Raw genomic sequence first — 24,308 nt, forward strand, 5'->3', positions numbered from 1 at the left:
ACGTTCAAATCTTGGTGCTGGAGGATTATTTATCTGAGACAATATAGGTCAAATTAAGACCCTACACCTGTCAATCATACAGTATTAACACCGCAAGGGTAGTATAATGTATTAGAGTTATCAAAGGTGTCAATGAGGGAAGAGTTGAACTTAATCAAATCTTTATCATCTACATTTCATTCCAGCTCTCACAGAGGATAGTGCAGAATTGCATAAGAGCACATCAATAATAAATTAACATCAATGACATCAAACAAAAGAAGAGTGTAAAAAAAAGATTGCGAAACTTATACTGCATATTCAACATACAGTTGAAGTCGGATGTTTACATACACTTAGGTTGGAGTTATTACAACTCGTTTTTCAACCACTCCACACATTTCTTGTTAACAAACTATAGTTGTGGCAAGTCGGCTAGGACATCTACTTTGTGCATGACACAAGTCATTTTTCAAACAAATATTTACAGAGATTATTTTCAGTGGGTCAGAAGTTTACATAAACTAACTTGACTGTGCCTTTAAACAGCTTGGGAAATTCCAGAAAATTATGTCATGGCTTTAGAAGCTTCTCATAGGCTAATTGACATCATTTGCGTCAATTGGAGGTGTACCTGTGGATGTAAAAAAAAAAAAGGTACATCTCCACAAGTCTGGTTCATCCTTGGGAGCAATTTTCAAAGCCTGAAGGTACCACATTCATCTGTATAAACAATAGTACACAAGTATAAACACCATGGGACCACGCAGCCGTCATACTGCTCAGGAAGGAAACACGTTCTGTCTCCTAGAGATGAACATACTTTGGTGCGAAAAGTGCAAATCAATCCCAGAACAACAGCAAAGGACCTTGTGAAGATGCTGGAGGAAACAGGTACAAAAGTATCTATATCCACAGTAAAACGAGTCCTATATCGACATAACCTGAAAGGCCACTCAGCAAGGAAGAAGCCACTGCTCCAAAACCGCCATTAAAAAAGCCAGACTACAGTTTGCAACTGCACATGGGGACAAAGATTGTACTTTTTGGAGAAATGTCCTCTGGTCTGATGAAACAAAAATAGAACTGTTTGGCCATAATGACCATTGTTACGTTTGGAGGAAAAAGGGGGAGGCTTGCAAGACGAACAACACCATCCCAACCGTGAAGCACTGGGGTGGCAGCATCATGTTGTGGGGTGCTTTGCTGCGGGAGGGACTGGTGCACTTCACAAAATAGATGGCATCATGAGGCAGGACAATTATGTGGATATATTAAAGCAACATCTGAAGACATCAGTCAGGAAGTTAAAGCTTGGTCGCAAATGGGTCTTCCAAATGGACATCAAACATACTTCCAAAGTTGTGGCAAAATGGCTTAAGGACAACAAAGTCAAGGTATTGGAGTGGCCATCACAAAGCACTGATCTCAATCACAAACCTGACTCAGTTACACCAGCTCTGTCAGGAGGAATGGGCCAAATTCACCCAACTTATTGTGGGAAGCTTGTGGAAGGCTACCTGAAACGTTTGACCCAAGTTAACCAATTTAAAGGCAATGCTACCAAATACTAATTGAATGTATGTAAACTTCTGACCCACTGGGAATGTGATTAAAAAAATTAAAGCTGAAAGAAATCATTATCTCTACTACTTTTCTGACATTTCACATTCTTCAAATAAAATGGTGATCCTAACTGACCTAAGACAGGGAATTTTTACTAGCATTAAATGTCAGGAATTGTGAAAACTGAGTTTTAATGTATTTGGCTAAGGTGTATGTAGACTTTCGACTTTAGCTGTATCTATATATCATTCATATAATTACATAATATAGTTACACATTATAGTCAGAAGTCGTACGCTCCTGAGTGCTCTACTTGGATTCTTTCCGTCTTCTTCAGTCTCAAAACCAGAACTGCTTCTAGCTCTGAGACCATGTCTGTGTCTGATATGGCACCGTATCCCCTATGTAGGAAAAGCACTGCCATAACAGATGCACCCAACACAAGTCTGTTGCACTGTTCCCTAAAGGTCCTTCCTATCAGAGTTTAGTCTGGAAAGAAGATGGCATCTTTTGGCCTTGTTTAGTCACTGGAAAAAGACTCCCTCCTCTAACGTGTGTATCTGTATCTCTTTCTGTGTGTGTGGTTCCCTTGGACAAAGTGCTCGTTTGGGCACCTGGACTGTGTGAGCTGCCTCCTAGCTCTGTCCCAGTGAACAGTAGTTTAGTTTCTTCCCTTTGACTCAAACTCCCATGATTCTCAGGTCTCATGGAGCGAACCTGTAAATGGGCCGTACCTGCCTTGTCTGGGAGAGGTCCTGAAAGTCTGCCCTCGGCCTCTCCCTCTCCTACCCTGTTGTCCTGGTAGCTGGTGTGCATGCTTGTGCTAGGCCCAGCCGTCTCTTTCAGAGGGTTTTGATGGTGCTTCAGCGATGAAGGCTTACTAAGTGGCCCTTCTTCCAGTCCAGCTCCCCTGGTCCTGGAGTGGTCCATCTCTGCTGGGGTAGGGGTGTTCTGTGATGCCACAGGGCTATTCACCAGGCTGTAGTGACGACTGGTCCTGGGCTGTACCATGTGGATCCCCCCAATGGGGATCATCAGGTTGGGGGTCCTGGCTAGCTGCTGAGAGTGGAGAGGCAGGTGGCTGAGGACACCACCGTGGCCCCCTCGGGATGGTCTAGTCCTGGGGGACAGGAGAGGGAGACGCACCTCATCGTCCTCCTGAACAGAGTAGCTCTTCAGCTTGGTAGGGATGAGGGGAAGGAAGGGTGTAAAGGTTAGAACCACAACGCAACCAAACCACAATGTCAACACGACTTGTGAAGAAACATACCCTGTTTATATCAGGTGAGTTGACTGAGACATTGAAACACATTTAGAGGCTGATGGCACAGTCCTTGTGGTTACAATCTCAGACATCTAATGATAGGTGTGTGACTCGTTTTTTTCACAGACTGCTCAGAACAAACACATTTGTGTCTATTTGGGAACCATCTTGCATTATTTTCAGGTTTTGTGTTGTTGGTTCGGTTTGAATCATATAAATGTAGAGTTTTACCCTTCCTTCCTTTTCCTATAAAAGGTATGACTTTAAAATAACCCTGAATGTACCACCCTACGTATCTATATTTGTTTTGGATGTTTATTTTACTTGTATTTGGCTGTTTATCCCTCACAGGAACTGCTTTGTGTGTAGAAAAGGGTTTATTTAATCTCTGAACCCAACCGGCTAACCAAACAGAGACAGATCACGTCGCAGGTGAGTGAGCAGCACTGTGGTTATCAAACCAATCCGTCCCCACGTTATAGATTTTAAATTCAATTATGCAACAAAAATACAAGAGAGCCGAGCAGTCTTCCACAGGTCAGACACAAAGTGTGTCTGTGTTGTGTTCTAGGGGTGACAGAGTGAGACTGTGAAATACTCACCAGCCTTGCCTTGGAGCTTGTAGCCGTAGCAGGTCTGTCCCTGTGGGGATTTGAAGATGGGTCTCTGGGCAGACAGGCTCTGTGTTGAGCAGGGATGGTGGCCTGAGGGGAAGGGGAGCTGGGAGACTTGGGCCTGACAGGCGAGAGGCCTCTTAGGGGGGACGGATGTCTCTCTAGGGAGGGGGAGACATGACAACCTAGCAGGGACAGAGAGGAGGGTGGGGAGGGGTGGGAGGGGGCAGTGGACAGGTTATGCCTAGGAAACAGGGATGAGAGAGGTGGAGGGGAGGGATGGCAGGAGACAGGGTAACGCTTGGGGGAAGGGCATCGGAGAGGGGCCAGGTCCGCTCTAGGGGATAGGGAGTGAGCAGGAGAAAGCTGATTGGTTAGGGATAGGGATGGAGACAGGGCTGGAGTTGGTGATGGACAGTGCAATGGGGAGTGGTGACCACAGGGGTCCAGGTGCCTCCTCCGAGAGAATAGAGCTCTCTTCTTGCTGGGGGAACCAGCAGGGTAACAGAGGCTTGGCTCCTGGGGATTCAGCCTCTGAGGCTGGCTGGGCTGGCTTGACCCAGATGGTCGGGTCCTGTCCTGGTCTGGTGTGGTTCTGTTCTGTTCTGGGGGTTTGGGTGGCTTCAAGTGGCTTGTTGAGGTGGTGGAAGGGTCTTCATGGGACCAGGACTCCTCTTCACCATCATCATCATCTTCATCATCATACTCGTTGTCATCGTCGTCTGCTTCAGTTTCGCTGATATCAGAGTGCCGGTGCTCGTCCTGTCCTGTCTCTGGCCAGACTGAGCAGTCTGGGGGGGGGGGGGGGCAGTCATTGTAAGAATTAGGCAACATAAATTATTATTGGATATTCTTTATGTAGACACAGCAATATAACATCATCTGACCTTCTTCTGCCTCAGAACCAGTCATTGGCCCATCATGGCACTTCTTCCCATGGGCCTTGGACTTCATGTGTTTGGTGAGGTTCCCTGGAACAACAGAGAACCATTACAAGACGTCCCTAACCACACACTGGATGAACAGAGATGTCAACTCTGAGCAGGTCAACGGTACACTTTTCCTTCAAAATCTATTTTAAAAGAGAGGCCATGTCCCAATAAGGCAGCCATTTTAGTACCCATCCACCTATCCATACCCACTAGAGAGTCACAGTCCTGTGACTATCTGTAACCTCAGTAAGGCAGCAGTCCTGTGACTATCTGTAACCTCAGTAAGGCAGCAGTCCTGTGACTATCTGTAACCTCAGTAAGGCATCAGTCCTGTGACTATCTGTAACCACAACATGGCAGCAGTCCTGTGACTATCTATAACCACAACAAGACAGCAGTCCTGTGACTATCTGTAACCACAACAAGGCAGCAGTCCTGTGACTATCTGTAACCACAACAAGGCAGCAGTCCTGTGACTATCTGTAACCACAACAAGGCAGCAGTCCTGTGACTATCTGTAACCACAACAAGGCAGCAGTCCTGTGACTATCTGTAACCACAACAAGGCAGCAGTCCTGTGACTATCTGTAACCACAACAAGGCAGCAGACCTGTGACTATCTGTAACCACAACAAGGCAGCAGTCCTGTGACTATCTGTAACCACAACAAGGCAGCAGTCCTGTGACTATCTGTAACCACAACAAGGCAGCAGTCCTGTGACTATCTGTAACCACAACAAGGCAGCAGTCCTGTGACTATCTGTAACCACAACAAGGCAGCAGTCCTGTAACTATCTGTAACCACAACAAGGCAGCAGTCCTGTCCATACATAGCTCACCTTTGGTTTTGAAGGCGAAGTTGCAGTGCTTGCAGACGTAGGGTCGTGAGTCGGTGTGCAGGTGGATGTGTTTACGCAGCATACTCGGCTTCTTACAGCGGATGCCACACTCCTCACACACATATCTGCCTCTGCCTCGACCCCGCACGTACACGTACTCCTCACTCGACCTGTAGCTGACGGACAAGAGAGAGAGAGAGAGAGAATTTTAGTTATATTTTAGTGTTTTATTATGTACAGGTAATGCTACCACCATAAACCTTGTGAATTGATGCTAGTGTTCTTTCAATAACATCTAGGAATGGAGAGGAACCTGAGTGAACAGAGTACCCAAAGTTTAGATATTTGGATCTGAATCCCGGGTCAAATTTTCAGTGGTGAGTTCATTTCCACCCCTGATGAAAACCACAGTCCATATGGCTGCAATAAAAGCATTGGTTCTATATACTGTATATAGCACCTGCACGCTGCTCTAATGTTTCTATTTATTGCTGTATCTGTTTGGCACACACCCTTCTTACACAGTGAACACACACTCTGGCAGTCGGTTAGGGGGTCCACCCCTGTGTGTGTGTGTGTGTGTGTGTGTGTGTGTGTGTGTGTGTGTGTGTGTGTGTGTGTGTGTGTGTGTGTGTGTGTGTGTGTGTGTGTGTGTGTGTGTGTGTGTGTGTGTGTGTGTGTGTGTGTGTGTGTGTGTGTGCGTGTGTGTGCTTTTGGGGTGGAGGGTGTTCTGGTTTGGGGTTATAAAAGCCCCTCTGTGTGAAGCTGAAGTGGGTGCCCTGCAGTGGGACTCTAACCCTCATCACCACCCTCTCACACCACCACCACCACCCAGCCCCAGTCCAAACACAGAGAGCCTGCAACATCAGCTGGGGTTTGGAACAGCCAGCCAATAAAAACACACCAGAGGGAGGAAACCCTGGGCTCAGACCAGCTGCTCCAAATAAACAGAAAACAAAAACGTCTTTCTATGAATGTGATCGGTAATTACAATGATAGCTAACATGCTTCATTTTCTCAACTTAATCACTGTTTGGTGCCTTAAAAGCAATGTTTTGGCTAAATGAATGCGACAGGTGTTGCGATGTCCTTACAGGGGTTCAATGTAGAGTTTTCATGAAACCATATCATTGTTGCATTGTTACATAGGCTGTTTTGGTCAATAAGAATTTGTTCTTAACTGACTTGCCTAGTTAAATAAAGGTGAAATAAAACAACTTTAAAAATGGAGCAGGCCTTTTCTTAAAAGCTCCTTAAATACCAGCCCCTCATATCACGCTTGGACAGCCTAAGATACAAATGCAAGTTGGTGGCATTGAAAGTTGGCAGTCTTGGCCATTTACATAGGCTTAGATTAGGCAGGCCTGACTAAGAGTAGCCAAAACAACTGGCTAGGTAGTGCTCTGTTTCAGTCGTTATGGGCAGGCTAGCTGTGTGCAGTGGCATAAAGTACTTAAGGTAAAAAAAATACTTTAAGTACAATTTAAGTCGTTTTTTGGGATATCTATTCTTTACTATTATTATTTTTTGACTACTTTTACTTCACTACATTCCTAAAGAAAATAATGTGCTTTTACTCCATTCATTTTCCCTGGCACTGTTTCAGCCATTTATGTGCAGGCTAGCTGTGTGCAGTGGTGTAAAATACTTAAGTAAAACTACTTTAAAGTACTACTTATGTCGTTTTTGGGGATATGTGTACTTTACTTTACTATAAAAATGTTTTGACTACTTTTACTTTACTACATTCCTAAAAATAATAAAAACTTTTTACTCATTACATTTTCCCTGGCACCCAAAAATACTTGTTACATTTTGAATGCTTAGCAGGACATGAAAATGGTCCAATTCACACCTATCAAGAGAACATCCCTCGTCATTAAACACAAATGCTTCGTTTGTAAATTATGTCTGAGTGTTGGAGTGTGCCCCTGGCTATCCGTAAATTCAAACAACAAGAAAATTGTGCTGCCTGGTTTGCTTAAATAAGGTCTTTGAAATGATTTATGCTTTTCCTTTTTTATGCTTAAGTATATTTTGGCAATTACATTTACTTTTGATACTTAAACATATTTAAAACCATATACTTTTAGACTTTCACTCAAGTAGTATTTTACTGGGTGACTTTCACTTTTACTTGAGTAATTTTCTATTAAGGCATCTTTACTTTTACTCAAGTATGACAATTGGGTACGTTTTCCACCACTGGCTGTGTGGAGAAGGTACCACTCTTTTTCAGCTGTTATGGACCGCCTAGCTGTGTGGAGAACGTACCACTCTGTTTCAGCTGTTATGGACCGCCTAGTTGTGTGGAGGAGAACGTACCACTCTGTTTCAGCTGTTATGGACCGCCTAGCTGTGTGGAGAACGTACCACTCTGTTTCAGCTGTTATGGACCGCCTAGTTGTGTGGAGGAGAACGTACCACTCTGTTTCAGCTGTTATGGACCACCTAGCTGTGTGGAGGAGAACGTACCACTCTGTTTCAGCTGTTATGGACCGCCTAGTTGTGTGGAGGATAACGTACCACTCTGTTTCAGCTGTTATGGACCGCCTAGTTGTGTGGAGGAGAACGTACCACTCTGTTTCAGCTGTTATGGACCGCCTACCTGTTTGGAGGAGAACGTACCACTCTGTTTCAGCTGTTATGGACCGTCTACCTGTGTGGAGGAGAACGTACCACTCTGTTTCAGCTGTTATGGACCGCCTAGCTGTGTGGAGGAGAACGTACCACTCTGTTTCAGCTGTTATGTACCGCCTAGTTGTGTGGAGGAGAACGTACCACTCTGTTTGGAGGAGAACGTACCACTCACTGTTATGGACCGCCTCTGTTTCAGCTGTTATGGACCGCCTAGTTGTGTGGAGGAGAACGTACCACTCTGTTTCACCTGTTATGGACCGCCTAGTTGTGTGGAGGAGAACATACCACTCTGTTTCAGCTGTTATGGACCGCCTAGTTGTGTGGAGGAGAACGTACCACTCTGTTTCAGCTGTTATGGACCGCCTAGTTGTGTGGAGGAGAATGTACCACTCTGTTTCAGCTGTTATGGACCGCCTAGTTGTGTGGAGGAGAACGTACTACTCTGTTTCAGCTGTTATGGACCGCCTAGTTGTGTGGAGGAGAACGTACCACTCTGTTTCACCTGTTATGGACCGCCTAGTTGTGTGGAGGAGAACGTACCACTCTGTTTCAGCTGTTATGGACCGCCTAGTTGTGTGGAGGAGAACGTACCACTCTGTTTCAGCCACGTTATGAGCATCTGTTTGAATTATGTTTGAATCTTTTATGATGTAATGTGATTCAAATAAAGTATTTCAAATGTGTGTGTGAGTGTGTGTGTGTCGATGCATGTGTGTGTACATGCCCACTGACAAAAAATCCCACATGCCGAACTGATATACAGCATGTAGGCATATTGATGGCCACCAACCCACGCAATTCATAGCTTATTCTGACACCCATTCACAGATCCTGCCCCTAGCTTTATCTTCAGAGAGACAGCCTACACTAAATCTTCCCTCACTCAGCCTTCACTGCCCCAAAATGTAGCCATACTGAAAGGTCATTGTTTGACTTCCTCTTGTTCACTGCTTTGTCTTATCATCCAGCACACACACAACGGCCCGAACAGATGGAATTGGCGGACTCAGTGCTCCACACAGCACAGCAGGGAAGAGAGATGAGTCATTCCCAGGTAGCACATTGGGCTTATTGGAAGTTGTGGGAATGTATGTTTTTGGTTTCACATTGGTTGTGGGAACGAAGCAATACATTTCCTGACTGGTAAAACTGAACCATTTTTAAAAGTTCTGAGAACAGAAGTGGACATTTAGCCTATTCTTAGAATGTTTTACTCCGTTTCCTTGAAATATTTCCTGGGAGTTTTTATTAACGCTCTGAGAATGGAAATTACAGGTTATTTTGAGTTTTTTGAATAACTTCCTGAATGTGTGGCCAATTAGTGGGCGGGGCCAACACACCTGAACACACGTAACAAGTTAGAGGCTAGAGAGCGTTTTGTTGATGTTGAGAACGGACTGTATACATTTTTAAATAACATTAATAGAACATTCTCTGAATGTTACAAAAGTTTTCTTGTGGTTTTTAAAGAAGGTCTTCTTAACGTTCTGAGCAGGGGCGTCATGCACCCATTATTTAAAAGATGGCGTGAAGTACATGAGGATGGAGGGGAGGTGGTCTGGTGGACGGCTCCGTAATTGTACATTTTTCAAACACCTTTACAGACATTTCCTGCAATCTAGAGGCATAATCATTATGCCTTATTCTAGGTCACAAATGTCTATTTTTCTGTATAGGTTCTCTAAGCATACCGCTTGACAATTTTAGTATTTTCTTGCTAGCAGGGATGCCAGTTAATGGACCTGCTACACAATAACCATTGGGTGTCCGGCATTGCCGTCAGCCATCGAGGAAATGCTTCCTATAAAATCAATAAAAGCTGCTATACTGCATCCAATTCCCGAAGGCTCAATTCTCGAAGGCTCAATTCTCGAAGGCTCGATTCTCGAAGTCTCAATTCTCGGAGGCTCAATTCTCGAAGGCTCGATTCTCGAAGGCTCAATTCTCGAAGGCTCAATTCTCGAAGTCTCAATTCTCGAAGTCTCAATTCTCGGAGGCTCAATTCTCAAAGGCTCGATTCTCGAAGGCTCAATTCTCGAAGGCTCAATTCTCGATGGCTCAATTCTCGATGGCTCAATTCTCGATGGCTCAATTCTCGAAGGCTGACGCATGCGTTCATTCCATCTTGTGAATTGAAATCATGAGAAATACAGTTTATTTTGGTTGCACATGGCCTCGACTATACACCGCTGGTTATTGCACTAAGATGTGTGAAGAAGCTACTAGCTAGTAGAAACTCTAGCTAACTAGCTACATTGAGTAGGTTCACAATGTAAACAAAAGCAACTTGTGTAATTAGAGGATCATTTAGTACAAGCACTAGCAACAATTGAATGAGTACTTGTGAAAAACTTGACCAAAGCTATTGTACTTACGCATAAATAATGAATATGGTAAGTTAGGGGACAATAGAATAAAGATGCGCTTCCCCTCTGCTCCTCACAGTTCCCAAAACAACATGTAGCAAGTAGAACGTCTCATTGACACAACGCTGATGGCAACACAACGCTTATAGTGGAGCTGAGGTGTAAGATAGTTAGACAAGCTACTCTAACTTGATTGACAGCCTGAAATGGCTTGATAGCTAGTTATGAGTTTGGGAGATTGGGAACCTATTTAGCTGACTAGTTAAAGCCAACTTCATAAAATTGCTAGGTGGCTGTGTTACAGTTTTATTTATTAATCAAGAAGGAATCAATAGGCGACATATCTTGAAGAGGTGGGGGGTACTCTTTGCCTGGTCCAGTCAGTGTGCCCCCTCTGCAAAATACAGCGGACAGATCTTTTTTATAAATTATTATGATAAAACGTGGGCTTAAAAGTGAAGACCCTGTAGGTCTAAGCCCTTAGATCGCAATATCTACTAAGCTAATTTTTAAAATTGTTTTAGGATGGTCATAAAATGGATCATTTCGCTATTTGATTTGTAATTTTAGAACCCCTGTTGATATATTAGTGAGCTCAAACAGTTAGGTCCGGACAGTTGCTTTTGTGAGAAGACATCTTTGAAATTAGGATGTCTGCATCAGAGAGGTCAGACGACTGCCGTAAAGCTTGCAGATCTCGTAGAGCAAAACAAACGACACTGTCGAGTGCATGAGAGTCTCCTCTTTCATCTCCTTAGTTTGTAACTCTAACGGTTTGGGTTCTACAGACGATTTGGTGACGATTTTCCTGTCCGGATCCTCTCAACTGTAGAAAAACACAGCTTTTAAAAGCCCCATGTTATGAAGTATGCAGAAACTTTATATCGGCAGAAAGAGGAGATTGAGCTGCAGCCACTGTAAGTCTCTAGCATAAACACACAGGTAGATACTCAAAATGACATCACGGTGTGACGCACGGGTGCGTCAATCGACTCTAAGGGGTTTTAATTTAACATCTGAAAAAATGATAAAGAGGACAATGCTGACGGGGCACTTGCCCTTGTGCCCCCTATGGGAAGCTTTTCTGAGACGTTTAAATAACACTCTTAGAATGTTCTCTGAACATTACTAACGTTTCTTAACGTTCTCTGAACTATTTAAGAACATTCCCAATGTCAAACCAGTAGGAAACCGTTCCTAGAACATTCCCAATGTCAAACCAGTAGGAAACCGTTCCTAGAACATTCCCAATGTCAAACCAGTAGGAAACCGTTCCTAGAACATTCCCAATGTCAAACCAGTAGGAAACCGTTCCTAGAACATTACCAAGATTGAAATTGAATGTAACCATGTCTGAATGTTTAGGAAACGTTCTGTTAAATGAATGAAATACCAAGAAAAATAAAGACATTTTTTTTGTCAAGTTCCTTAAATGTGCTGAGAATGTTCCAAAGCCCAGCAACTATTCTGCACTATTCCCAGAAGGTCGTGGGAAGGTCGTATGCAAAATAACGATTGAACAAACACACTCTTACCAAGCTCAAAGAAACATTTGGTTCTCGGAACGTTATGTGCTAGCTGGGTTGTGACTGATGAGAAGAAGGCTGTGAACCTGAGTCACGACAACAACAACAACAGGTTCCCAGCGGTACTCAGAGAGATGCAGAGGAACACACAGATGGCACCTCAGTAGCACATTCACAGATATGATGGAGGAGACCAAGTGTTCTCGGGAGTTTCAGTTATGTCTGCTTCATAACAGTGTGATTCGATCTAGCTGTGTGGATTACTGTAAATGAAGACAGATGAATCAGAGCTCTGTCTCTCTCTCCTATCTGACACATCCTACATAAGTCCCATCACTAGAGAAGCAGAGTTAGTATCAAACACCTTCCACTCTCTCCTCTGAAAATAGTGCCCCTCTTGTTCTCTGTCTACAAATAGATACACATAAACCCAGATGCACAGAGAAATCATGTAAATAGACTCAAGGTTCTCATTCATTAAATCAATCACCATCTAAAATGGGAATGAAATCAGGAATGAAATTGGCCACTATTTCCCTCTACAGCTGAATGACCAGAACCATTGACTGTGTTGGGTGTAACTGAGCTTCTACACAGGGTACAGTAGAGGAAGCTGGGTAGTTGTTGGTCATTTCCTGGCAAGGGCCACTCAACAGACGGGCTCTGTTGGTGTAGTCAGACAGACAACCCTTAGCCCCTCATGTCCTGCAGAGGGGAACGACAACATTTCACAGCTCTCCATACACAACACAGAGACCCAATACCCTCACTGTCTATGACTTGTAGCTTACAGTAGCATGCCTTGTACCGTATAGAGCAAAACCTGTAAGGCTGAGTGTCGTTTCTCATGTCTCTATGAATGTAAAGCCAATAACGCTTTGCATCTTTAAATGTTTAAGTGTTATTTCAAAAGTAAAATGTAATCAGTCCTAGCCTACTCACCCTCCCTCACAGATCCAGATTCGAGTTGGAGGTTCTCTACATTTGCTGGTTGACTGGGTCTCTGATTCTTTTTCCTCCTTTTCCTTCTCTTCCTCCTCCTCTCGTTCTTTCTTTAGCTCCTTGTCCTCTGCGGACTGCTCTTGCTCTGTTGTCTCGACGCGGTGGCTGTCGCCGGGCAGAGTGGCATGTACCTACACTCGAGAGAGACATGCAGGGCAAATTCACCAACCCTGCTCCAGCAAGATCAGGCCAAGGAGACAGGGATGGGGGGGGGGGATTCATCATAACTTATGTGTTTCAGCACTTATCTAAATTATACTGTGGCATTACAATCTACTTATTATTACAATATAGGCCTACATGCTTGGCCAAACTGTATTGTGTGTATTGGGTCATATACAAAATAAAGTAAAAACTACAGCACATAGTACAGTATGGGACCAGGCTAAATAAATACATACAGTACTGCAAATGTCACATTGACCATTCTATGAGGAGGCCTCCAGTAAAGTCTCTTTACCTCAGAATGGCATGGCGTCTTCATGCCGGTGGGCTCTGGTGGGGTCTCTGCCGGGGTGGATGACATGGGAGACATGGTGTAGATGGTGGGGCAGACCCTCTGCTTGCAGTCCAACAGGGACAGGGCTGTCTTGCTGGAGAGGCCTGGAGGGTTGGGGTCATACTCGCTGGTAGACCAGGAGGAGTACACTGAGGGCTGGTGGTCAGTTGAGGTGGAGGTGGAGGGATTTGGCTTGATGTAGTTCAGATAACACCAGCTGTGAGAGGTGGTGGACTGGAGGGTCGGATATGAAGGTCTTTCTGGACTTATTGGAGTACACACCCTCGGTAAACATGTTGGAATCTCAACCTTTTCTTCTTTTGTGGATGTTTCCACGATTAAGTTTTCTACACAACTCTCCTCTTCTTCCTCCTCCTTCACTCGTTTCTGCTGCTGTTTGGACTCAGGGCTGAAATCGACACTGTTTGAAGGGGACAACAATCGCTTGTTGCTCCCTGAGCCCGGAGATCTACAGCCTTCATCGGACCACAACTGGCTGCCTGAAGGCAGAGGCAAAGCCAAGTGGTTGCCTGGAGGCAGAGCCAACTGGCTGACTGGTAGCAGAGTCCCAGACAACATCTTGCTACTTACAGGCAGAGACATGACCAGGTGGCTGTTATGTTCAGGCATTGGGGAATTTCTATGGCCACTGTTTAACCCAGAACACACAGGTTCCTGGGACCTAGATGTTGTGGTTTGGGACAGAGTGGTGTATATGGCACTGGCTAGGGTGTTGGTGTCTGCCTGTAGCCGGACTACTGCTACTGCTGGTGATATAGAGGGCCGGAGTAACTCTGGGCTATGTGAGATGTTAGGGTGAGGGTGGAGGATCTGCGGAGGATGTGTTACAAACTCTGAAGGTCCATCATGACTGTGAATTGGGACTGGGATCTCTAGCTTCAGGCCTGTGGACATTGGAAGGTAGTGGGCCCTAGCTATCCCTAATGGCCACTGGGTGGAGAGGGGATGGGGAGGGTAGACGGGGCGGGGTTGGGGTTGGGCAGGATGGATGTAGGTGTGGACAGGACGGAGGGAGATAATTAGAGGTTTCCCTGAACAGAGAGGCAATGGGTCTACCCTCTGGAGGTGGTCAGGAGATTCTACAGAGTTCTTTGAGGGTAGAACGTCAGAGCAATGTCCAGTCAAATGAATACTTTGACCCAGTTTCCATTGTGAGGGGGCTCTTGGCAAAGAGTTTGTACAGGGTTACATGATGTGGGTTCTCCTGACAGAGGGGAACTAGCAGTCGCACTAAGGTGTCGAGGACCTGGGATTAGTTTGGAAGAAGTGCTGGGACTGACAGGGTCAGGACTGGGGCTACAGTGAGAAGGATTGTTCACCTTTAGTGCTGTGTGTTTGTCAGAAATGGAGGAACTGGGGTTCCGCTTTAGTTCTGCAGGTTTGGCAGGCTGCTCCTCCTCTGGGTCCTTGACCGGAGTGTGTCTCATGAGGAGACATTTGCGTCTGTCACTCCACCCGGCCGCGGAGCGCTCAGGGGACAAACTGCTGTAGTCAAAGGACTTGCTTCGCATCTCCAACATCGCCATCAGGACAGACTGCTGCTGTGGGTCGTGAGGTGCTTGCTCTGAGACCGACCGCCGCATCTCCCTTTTGTGAAGATGCAGCCCTGGGACGGTCAACATGTTAGGGGCCCTAGACCTCCTCAATGGTGTCCCAGCCAGGGTCTCCATGTCTCCAGGTCTGGTGGACTCCTCGAAGGATGCAGAGCGGCTAGACGCGTGGGATGCACAGCTGTCCTGGCTGGGGCTACGAGGCAGGGAGATGGAGTCAAAGCTGGACATGGACTCCCCTGAAGACTGGGCGGCCTCGGCAAGACGAATACGTTTCTTCTTCGGGGGCAGCTTCTCGATGGGGACCCCAGACAGAGTGAGGCTCCTCTGTGGCCACTGGAACTCGTCTGTCCTCTCAGTCTGTTTAGGCATTATGGATGTTGTTTCTGACTGTGTCTGAACAGACTCAATAACATTGGTGTTGGAATCCTCAGTGATAAATATCTCCGGGACTTGAACATTGTGTTGACGCACCAGTTTGCGAGGTGTTGGTTTGGACGAGTGTTCCTGCAGTTGTTTCTGAGACACATCCTCATGAGATGGAAAACTAAAATGCGGCTCCTCTTTACCTTGACTGTCTGTAAACAAAGGGTCCTGTTTCTCAAATGAACTAGTATGCTGAATCACTGAGAAACATTTTGATGTGTCTCCACGCTCCTGCTCTACCCATGGCCATGAGTTTCTATTGCATGCTACACTTTTTCTGTCTCTGCCTTGCACTGACGTGGAGAAGGTGGGTATGGATAAAGACACAGGAGATGTTGGATCATCAGATTCAAAACTCTCCTCTTTCCTTCTCTTGCGCATTGCCAAAGCCCCTGGTTTGCTAATCGGATAGTGTATCAACTGTGAACGGTCCAGCTGGCATATTGTTGTACCAAGACTCTCTTGGGGAAGTCGTGCTATACAAAGACTTCTCTTGTGTGCCTTATAACCTTCCCAGTTCTTACATCCAACGCCACAGGTCTCACACTCGTACGGCTCTGGTTGACATTGCTTGTGATCAGGAGGCACGGTGGACATATTGTGATTGTACAGTGTGTTGGAGCTACTGTGTAAACTATGTTCCTCTTTAGTCAATTCAGCACCGGGTTGTAGTTCGATAGCAGGCTGGCGTCGTAGCATCCCAGTGCGGCGAGACTGTGTTTCAGACCGTTCATCGAAAGATTGGCTAAGGCGGAAGTTTCGTGGGAAGACGTCAGAGGAGGCATCAGTTGAACGAGCAGCAGAGGGCATAGAGAGGCTTCTCAGAAGAGGAGCCATGGAAGTGGATGTCTGGCCTGCCGTTGAATCCACGTGTAGTGACTGGTGATGATGGAACTTCTCACACGGAACTCCCATAGTGATGGAACCACTGCTCTTAAATCCTGGGTCTCCAGGGTTTTTGGTGCTGTGGTGGACTACCGGTGTCTCTTTCAGAGATAGAGTAACCTTAGAGCAAGACTCATTGCTACTTCTCCTAGGCAGAGAGAACCTCCTGGGCTTAACGCTGTCTATCTTACTTGTGTCCACCACAGCCTCGTTGATGGTGATGAGGTTGGTGATGTGGTCAATGACCTGCTTCTTGGGCACTGTGAACGGGCTGCTCTTCTCCTGCTGTCCCTGGCTTCCAGAAGGCTGCTGGTCCTGATGCCGGGACATCCTCTGGAGGTGGCCCAGGCGGCCATATTTCCCCATGATGATCTCTGCGTAGCTTTTGGCACTTGTTGCATTGGGTGGGATGTCCTGCGACTGCTCAGTGCTCTCAGAGCGAGAGAAATAGCCAGACTCTGTGCTGCCTCTGCTCCCTATACTCGCCATACCCAACGAGGAACTGATCGAGTCAGACGAGCCTAGAGGGCCACGTTTCCCTCGGCTCAAGCGCATGGCCAGCCTCTTCTTGACGGCGTAGGAGTTGTCCATCCCACTGGACTGCTCTTTAGACCTCACTGTGTCTTCAAGCATCTTCTCATTGGCTACACTGCCATGTCTCTCCAAGATAGAGGAGGCAGCAGACGATGGCTGTCTGGTTTCATCTTCTGACACGGGCATTGGTTCTTCTAAAGCCCTGGGCTCTCCGGAGGCGAGGCCGGCCTTCACCCTGTGGGTATGGGACTTCCGGTGCTTGTAGAGGTTGCTCTTGGTCTTGAAAGAAAATCCGCAGGGAGCACAGGGGTAGGGCCTCTCTCCAGTGTGGGATCGGATGTGTTTCTGCAGGACGCTGGGCTTGGCACAGGCACGGCCGCAGTAAGAACACACATATTTCCCAGGTTTTCCAGGCTTATGCTCCTGTTTCTGCTTCAGGGTGCCCTCCTGGTTCTCCTCTGTGACAGGAGCCTCTGTAGACTGGATGGAGGTGGTTGATAAGGAGGGAGTTGCCGGGGTCCCCCCAGACGGTATCCGTGACACTCTAGTCTGTGTTGCCTCTGCCGTTGCATGCTTACCCTCTTCCGACAGTGGGGTGTCTGAATCCACACTTTGCCTTTGATGTCGGAGACGCTTGCGCTCCCTCTTATTAGGCAGTTTGTGGTGTTGTTGTTGTTGATGTTGAGGGCCTCCTTGTTTGGAGCGAGTCTGTTGTGTCTGCAGTTGATTGTTCTGGGAGGAGGGAGATTTGGGAGGCTCAGGGTCTGCGAGAGGCAGAGCAGACACTTCTGGCTGAGGCTGGTCATGACCTCTGGACTGCTCCCCAGTCGGCAAGTGGCTGCAGCTGTGCAACGCCTCCATAAAACGGAACGAAAACCTCAGGTAGACACCTGGGATCCCTCCGCCCGGGGCAGGCTACGCAGGTCTAGCCTGTTCATTCAACGGACTCTGGGATTGATGTATGATCAGTATTTTGTTCCTTAGTTATATCTGTCTTGTACTGGAGTTAAGGCTGTCTGTACTCATACTTAGTACTTACTAGGGTCAAGCCATTCATTCAACGGATCCTGGGCAACAACTGTGAATTGTCATGCGGTAATGAGGAAGTCCTTTTCCATCCTGAGCCAAAGAAGCTTTCCATCTTGGAGCTCTGTTGGCTCCCAGAGTCAACAACTCTGCCCTCTGAGTCTCTGAGCCAGTCCCTTCAGATAGTCTCTGTTGTCCGGTATTCAGATACTGGGTTGAACCCGTCCTTGTGTCAGGTCTTCAGATCCAGTTTTCAGGACTTTTTGTTGGACATCTGTGTCCTCACTCAAGAGGACCTGAAAGAAGAAAAAAGAAAAGATTAGGTGACTGACTGACAGACAGACAGACAGACAGACAGACAGACAGACAGACAGACAGACAGACAGACAGACAGACAGACAGACAGACAGACAGACAGACAGACAGACAGACAGACAGACAGACAGACAGACAGACAGACAGACCCACCTGAGGGGTAGTCTCTATCTCTCCTTCTTTCTCTTTTTCACACACACAGTGTGTGCACACATGGACACACACACCAAATGAAATGACATCATGAAGACAGATGGCAGAAACAGTCTCTCTCCACCCACTATGATCTAAAAACATTACTGTCAAAGGGAGGGAACCAAACAGCTAAAAAGCAAGGTTTTAATCACTTATTTCATCCAGATGGATGATGGATGATGGATGATCAAGTTGGAAACAAAGCTTGGGGTTTGGTCGTATTAAAGGGGCACATTTCTCATAGCGACCAGTTTCACTTCGTCAACCAACAACAAACATTAGCATGATAGAGAAAGTTATTCAACGCAGAAAGAAGTCTAGTTCAAAAGTGCAAAACTGTACACCTAAAATGTAGGTGTTAGTTACCAAACTGTGATTTGGAATCTGGCTACAAAAACATCTAATTTACCTGACTATTTATGATGAAGAAAACGCTCCAAGTCATAGCATCCATTTTCAGATTCTGGTACCAATAGCCCCTTGAATAGTTCCCAATCAGCTGTGTGCATTGCACATTGCTCAAGCATAAGCTACTACGTGTTTCTCAGGGATCACACTCCCAAGACAAGATGACAGATTTTTCCTTTTGATTGCCCAACTCAACCCAAGATTTTGTTGCAGCCAGAAGAGTCAATAGTTGTATTCATCCAGATTCCCCCAAAGTCTCCCAACCCCAGCTGCTAACTCTAGCTAAAAAATAATTAGGCCAAATGCAAATGTTGTGGTCTGGAGATAGATACCACCGCAAGATAACACCAACACTTACTTCCTGATGGTGTAGTCTGGAGATAGATACCACCATAAGATAACACCAACACCTCTCCAATTGGGAAGTGGGTTACATCATTCAGCTGTGAAAAAATACACTACCGTCATTTTGTCAAATACTCATCTCCAATAACACATTTGATTTCCAATTTCTCCTTATTCTAACTCTACACTGTCAAACAAGCATACTTCTCTAATGATAGCAATTCACTGAAAGCCCATGAAGTAATATCAATTTCACAAAATAATATGTTCTTTAATAAATGTTTGCTTTCATACACCTAATGGCTCCAAAACGAAATGGCTCTAAAACTCTAACTGGTGTGGTTAAAGATCTCTGAACGCCAGGCAGCCAAATACAAACAATCTTCGTCATCTTAGCTTTGTATCATCTGTTTCTCATGAGGATAATATACAGTGGCTTGCGAAAGTATTCCCTTGGCATTTTCCTATTTTGTTGCCTTACAACCTGGAATTAAAATATATATTTTTTTTGGGGGGGTTGTATCATTTGACTTACACAACATGCCAACCACTTTGAAGATGCAAAATATGTTTTTTAATGTGAAACAAACAAGAATTAAGACAAAAAGACAGAAAACTTGAGCGTGCATAATTATTCACCCCCCCCAAAGTCAATACTTTGTAGAGCCACCTTTTGTAGCAATTACAGCTGCAAGTCTCTTGGTGTATGTCTCTATAAGCTTGGCACATCTAGCCACTGGGATTTCTGCCCATTCTTCAAGGCAAAACTGCTACAGCTCCTTCAAGTTGGATGGGTTCCGCTTGTGTACAGCAATCTTTAAGTCATACCACAGATTCTCAATTGGATTGAGGTCTGGGCTTTGACAAGGCCATTCCAAGACTTTTAAATGTTTCCTCTTAATCCACTTGAGTGTTGCTTTAGCAGTATGCTTAGGGTCATTGTCCTGCTGGAAGGTGAACCTTCATCCCAGCCTCAAATCTCTGGAAGACTGAAACAGGTTTCCCTCAAGAATTTCGCTGTTTTTAGCGCCATTCATCATTCCTTCAATTCTGACTAGTTTCCCAGTCCCTACCGATGAAAAACTCCCCCACACATAGGGATAGGGTTCTCGGGGTGATGAGAGGTGTTGGGTTTGCACCAGACATAGTGTTTTTCTTGATGGCCAAAAAGCTACATTTTAGTCTCATGAGACCAGAGTACCTTCTTCCATATGTTTGGGAAGTCTGCCACATGCCTTTTGGAGAACATCAAACTGGTTTGCTTATTACTTTCTTTAAGCAATGGCTTTTTTCTGGCCACTCTTCCATAAACCCCAGCTCTGTGGAGTGCACGGCTTAAAGTGGTCATATGGACAGATACTCCAATCTCTGCTGTGGAGCTTTGCAGCTCCTTCAGGGTTATCTTTGGTCTCTTTGTTGAATCTCTGATTAATGCCCTCCTTGCCTGGTCTGTGAGTTTTGGTGGGCGGCCCTCTCTTGGCAGGTTTGTTGTGGTGCCATAATCCTTCCATTTTTTGATAATGGATTTAATGGTGCTCCGTGGGATGTTCAAAGTTTCTGATTAAAACAAATATTACCCAACCCTGATCTGTACTTCTCCACAACTTTGTCCCTGACCTGTTTGGAGAGCTCCTCGGTCTTCATGGTGCCGCTTGCTTTGTAGTGCCCCTTGCTTAGTGATGTTGCAGACTCTGGGGCCTTTCAGAACAGGTGTATATATACTGAGATCATGTGACAGATCATGTGAAACTTAGATTGCACACAGGTGGACTTTATTGAACTATTATGTGACTTCTGAAGGTAACTGGTTGCACCAGATCTTATTTAGGGGCTTCATAGTAAAGGGGGTGAATACATATACACACACCACTTTTCAGTTGTTTTGTTTGAGAATTACATTTTTTTGAACTCCCTCTACTTTCTCTGCACCAACATACTGCACTGTAGCAACAACCCGTTCATCGCACACACTAGGTACGTTCCAATATCCACACTACCGTACTACCTAGAATGCATTCCAAATACATTGCATCTTACTAGGGAGTATGCTAGGATGGTATTTGAACAGAGCCACTGATCAGCTGGTTGTGGCCTACAGCCAAGCTCCTCCGGAAGAGGGCAAAACCACAGGAGGTGCTAGCTGCTGGTCAATATAAAACAACTGATGACATGTTGCCATTCTTACAGTAGTACTGTAGAACTCTCTTATATAGTAGCATTTTACTGACAGTGTGCTACTGTGATAATTATTTAGTTTAACTGTAAAGTTTTTTGGGGGCCAGTCATTTTAATTCTGTTTCAAAATGCCCTTAGTAATAAAAGACAGTACATCTGTATGGACTGTCAGTGTGTTAGGTGTTTATCTGGCGTGTACATCTGTGTCCAGGACAACGTCTAGAGTGCATTTCAACAGTGGATGATGGAATGTAGGTCAGACTGGTACTGTACTGCAGGTGGACTAAGAGACTACACAATGGTTCATGTGAGGACTATCAAAGAGTAGAGCTTTCTACAGTAAGAGATTCATTTAGACTTTGAGAAAGAGGTGACATTCTTCTGTTAAATCTGGAACAAGTGTGAGTGGTGCAAATTGTCAAACAAGTGGAGTGTGTTCATTGTGTGTATACATTTTGCTTGTCGTCAGGAGGTGTTGCCGACTCACAGTTATTGCATGGGCTCAGAGAAGCAGGTCCTTTTTAAAAGAAAATGCTTGTTATAAGCAGCAGCAAGCATCCTGATCTACCCGATATTCAGTCTAATATCTCACGCAGTCCTTAAACTCCATAACACACAGCCATATCTTTTCTAAGATCTCGTTCAAACACGAGAAATGGCATCTCATTCTCATTGCCAAGGAGATTACTGGGTTAGTATCACTGCCTAGTCTCCTACATTTTCAAATAATATCCCCCCAATTATTTTTTTGTGACACATAACTGAATTTATTTGAGTTGAAAACGCTTTTTTAAATAAATCCAGTAAATTTCCCTCCTCTCGTACCAATATGCACCCAGCGGTGGTTGCTATGGCGACGCCCCTAAACCACGCACAGCAGATGGAGGGAAGGAGAGCTAAATATATCTCCCAGCATTCTCGCTGGGAGAGGGAGAGATGGAGAGAGAGTGAACGAAAGATGGAAAGGAAGAGAAAGAGAGAGAGGGAGAAGGATGGAGAGAAAGAGAGAGAGAGCGAGAGAGATGCAGAGAGAGAGCGAGAAAGCACACTGAGATGCCTCTCTCCCACAAAGCGTATCTCTTTGGACAAAAAATGGTACAAATCCAAAAATCAATACCTGGCATTAATCCCAGCTCTACCGACATGTATCCCACCAGAAGAGAAACTGAGAATATGATTCAGTTCTTGAGATAACGACGGAGAACTAAGACACCATAGTAAATACAAAATAGAATATCGAAATCTGAAAATACATTTTGACATTAATGTTTTACAAAAGAATTAACAGCAATAACAGCACTGTAATACTCTGCGAAATGAAATGAACATTTGTTCATTTTATTTTTCTTGTCACTAAACAAGTGTTTTACAAATACTCTTTGTTGTGACTTATGTAACAAGAAATGTTTTCCAATAACAACACAAAACATTCCCTCCATTTCTCTCTCCCAGACATAATGTATTATTTCAAGATGATGTCTGTTTTCTCACACACACACACACACACACACACACACACACACACACACACACACACACACACACACACACACACACACACACACACACACACACACACACACACACACACACACACACACACACACACACACACACACACACACACATATATTATCCCAGGAACAGTCAGAAACCGACCGTAGCTTCATCAGCAGTCTGTCAGAGAGACAGGGAAGTAGAGCCCTGGGGTCATCACACGCGCAACGCTGACATTCCCAGGGCTGTGTGTGTGTGCACCTGCATGCGCGCACGAGCAGGTGTATGTTTGAGGCCCAGGGGTCTCTGGACACTCTGTCTCTGACAGAGTGCTGGAGCATGGACGGACAAACAACACACATGGAAACCAATCACAGAATCCCTACACACACACACACACACACACACACACACACACACACACACACACACACACACACACACACACACACACACACACACACACACACACACACACACACACACACACACACACACACACACACACACACACACACACACACACACACAGCAATAACCAGGCAATAATCCAGTAAATTAACAATGTGGAATAAAACACAGCTATGAACACTAGATGGTTAGAGAATATCATTGTCCTTTACCTGGTGGCATGTGGTTTCCCCTCCACATCTGACAGAAAGAGGGTGAGTAAGAGAGGCTGGGAGACGGAGTGAGAGAGAGAGCGAGACAGCGCGGAACAGAGCGAGAGAGAGATTGTGAATGAATGAGAGCGAGAGCCCGCTCTGTGACTGTGAGGAGAAGGGTAATCGAGACACCACTCTACTGTACGTGCACTGAGCTGACAAACAGTTAGCTAGCAGAGTATATAACCCGTCTCCTGTCTGTGTGTATGAATGAATGGGGAGGAGGGGCCTATCGCTCTCTCTCTATCCCTCCCTATTTGTCTCTCTCTGTCTCCCTCAGATAGTAAAAGTGAAGTGGAATATCCTTATTTGGAGGGTGACGTCAGGCCATGTTGTTCTTGGCAGGAATCTCAGGCTCCTCAGCTGGCAGAGAGGGAGAACAGAGAGGAAGGGTGTGTGGTGGTGACTTGTATTTTTAAAACACAGTTTCCCCATTCAGTTCTCACTTTCCATAGGCGGGGGAAGCAAGGCAGCAGTTGACTATTGCTGCGTTCGTTCTGACAAAAAGCTGGAAAAGCTGAAAACACAGGACCCAGGTGGAAAAAGGCTCACAGGGTTCCAGGTTTTCAGAGTGGTTCTGGAGAATGTCCACACACACACACACACATACTGCTGACAGAGCCAGCTGAACACAGTCCAGGCGATTCAGTGATTCTGACATCACTACTCCTCTCTTTATACCACGGGAGGAAGGGAGGGAGGAAGGGAGGGAGGAAGGGAGGGAGAAAGGGAGGGAGGAAGGGATGTTATTTTCCCTTTTTTCCCTTTTCAAGAGGCAGAAAGCTTGCCGACGTGTGGAGTGTTGAGGTAATGCCATCAAGACAATTGGTAGCTAAAGGACGACCACTCACACAGACTGGCTGGTTTTGAAAGGAGCCCTAACCAAGGTCTTCATCCCTCTGCAGCATTAGCAAGCAGCACAGAGAGAGTCCTTGTCAGCATCACAGCCATAACGCCAGTGACAGAGCTGCCAGTGTGCGTGTGTTGTGTTTCCTCATCCTCCACAGGCAGCTGGGCCTTGAATGGGACGGCTATTCGC

General features: G+C 45.6%; 1 protein-coding gene across 1 annotated transcript; it reads right to left on the reverse strand.

The window, feature by feature from the left end:
* Nucleotides 1-1,646: 1,646 nt before the first annotated feature.
* On the reverse strand, nt 1,647-23,409 carry LOC124012076 (transcription factor HIVEP3-like). The gene is given in 8 exon segments (XM_046325457.1): nt 1,647-2,724; nt 3,412-4,214; nt 4,311-4,394; nt 5,195-5,370; nt 12,669-12,859; nt 13,189-14,381; nt 14,384-17,965; nt 23,228-23,409. Coding segments are annotated over 7 exon segments (6,270 nt in total). The 5' UTR covers nt 17,505-17,965; nt 23,228-23,409; the 3' UTR covers nt 1,647-2,022.
* Between the last annotated feature and the right edge of the window lie 899 nt (nt 23,410-24,308).

This window comes from Oncorhynchus gorbuscha, linkage group LG24 (assembly GCF_021184085.1).
Source record: "Oncorhynchus gorbuscha isolate QuinsamMale2020 ecotype Even-year linkage group LG24, OgorEven_v1.0, whole genome shotgun sequence".
In the NCBI taxonomy this organism is placed as follows: Eukaryota; Metazoa; Chordata; class Actinopteri; order Salmoniformes; family Salmonidae; genus Oncorhynchus; species Oncorhynchus gorbuscha.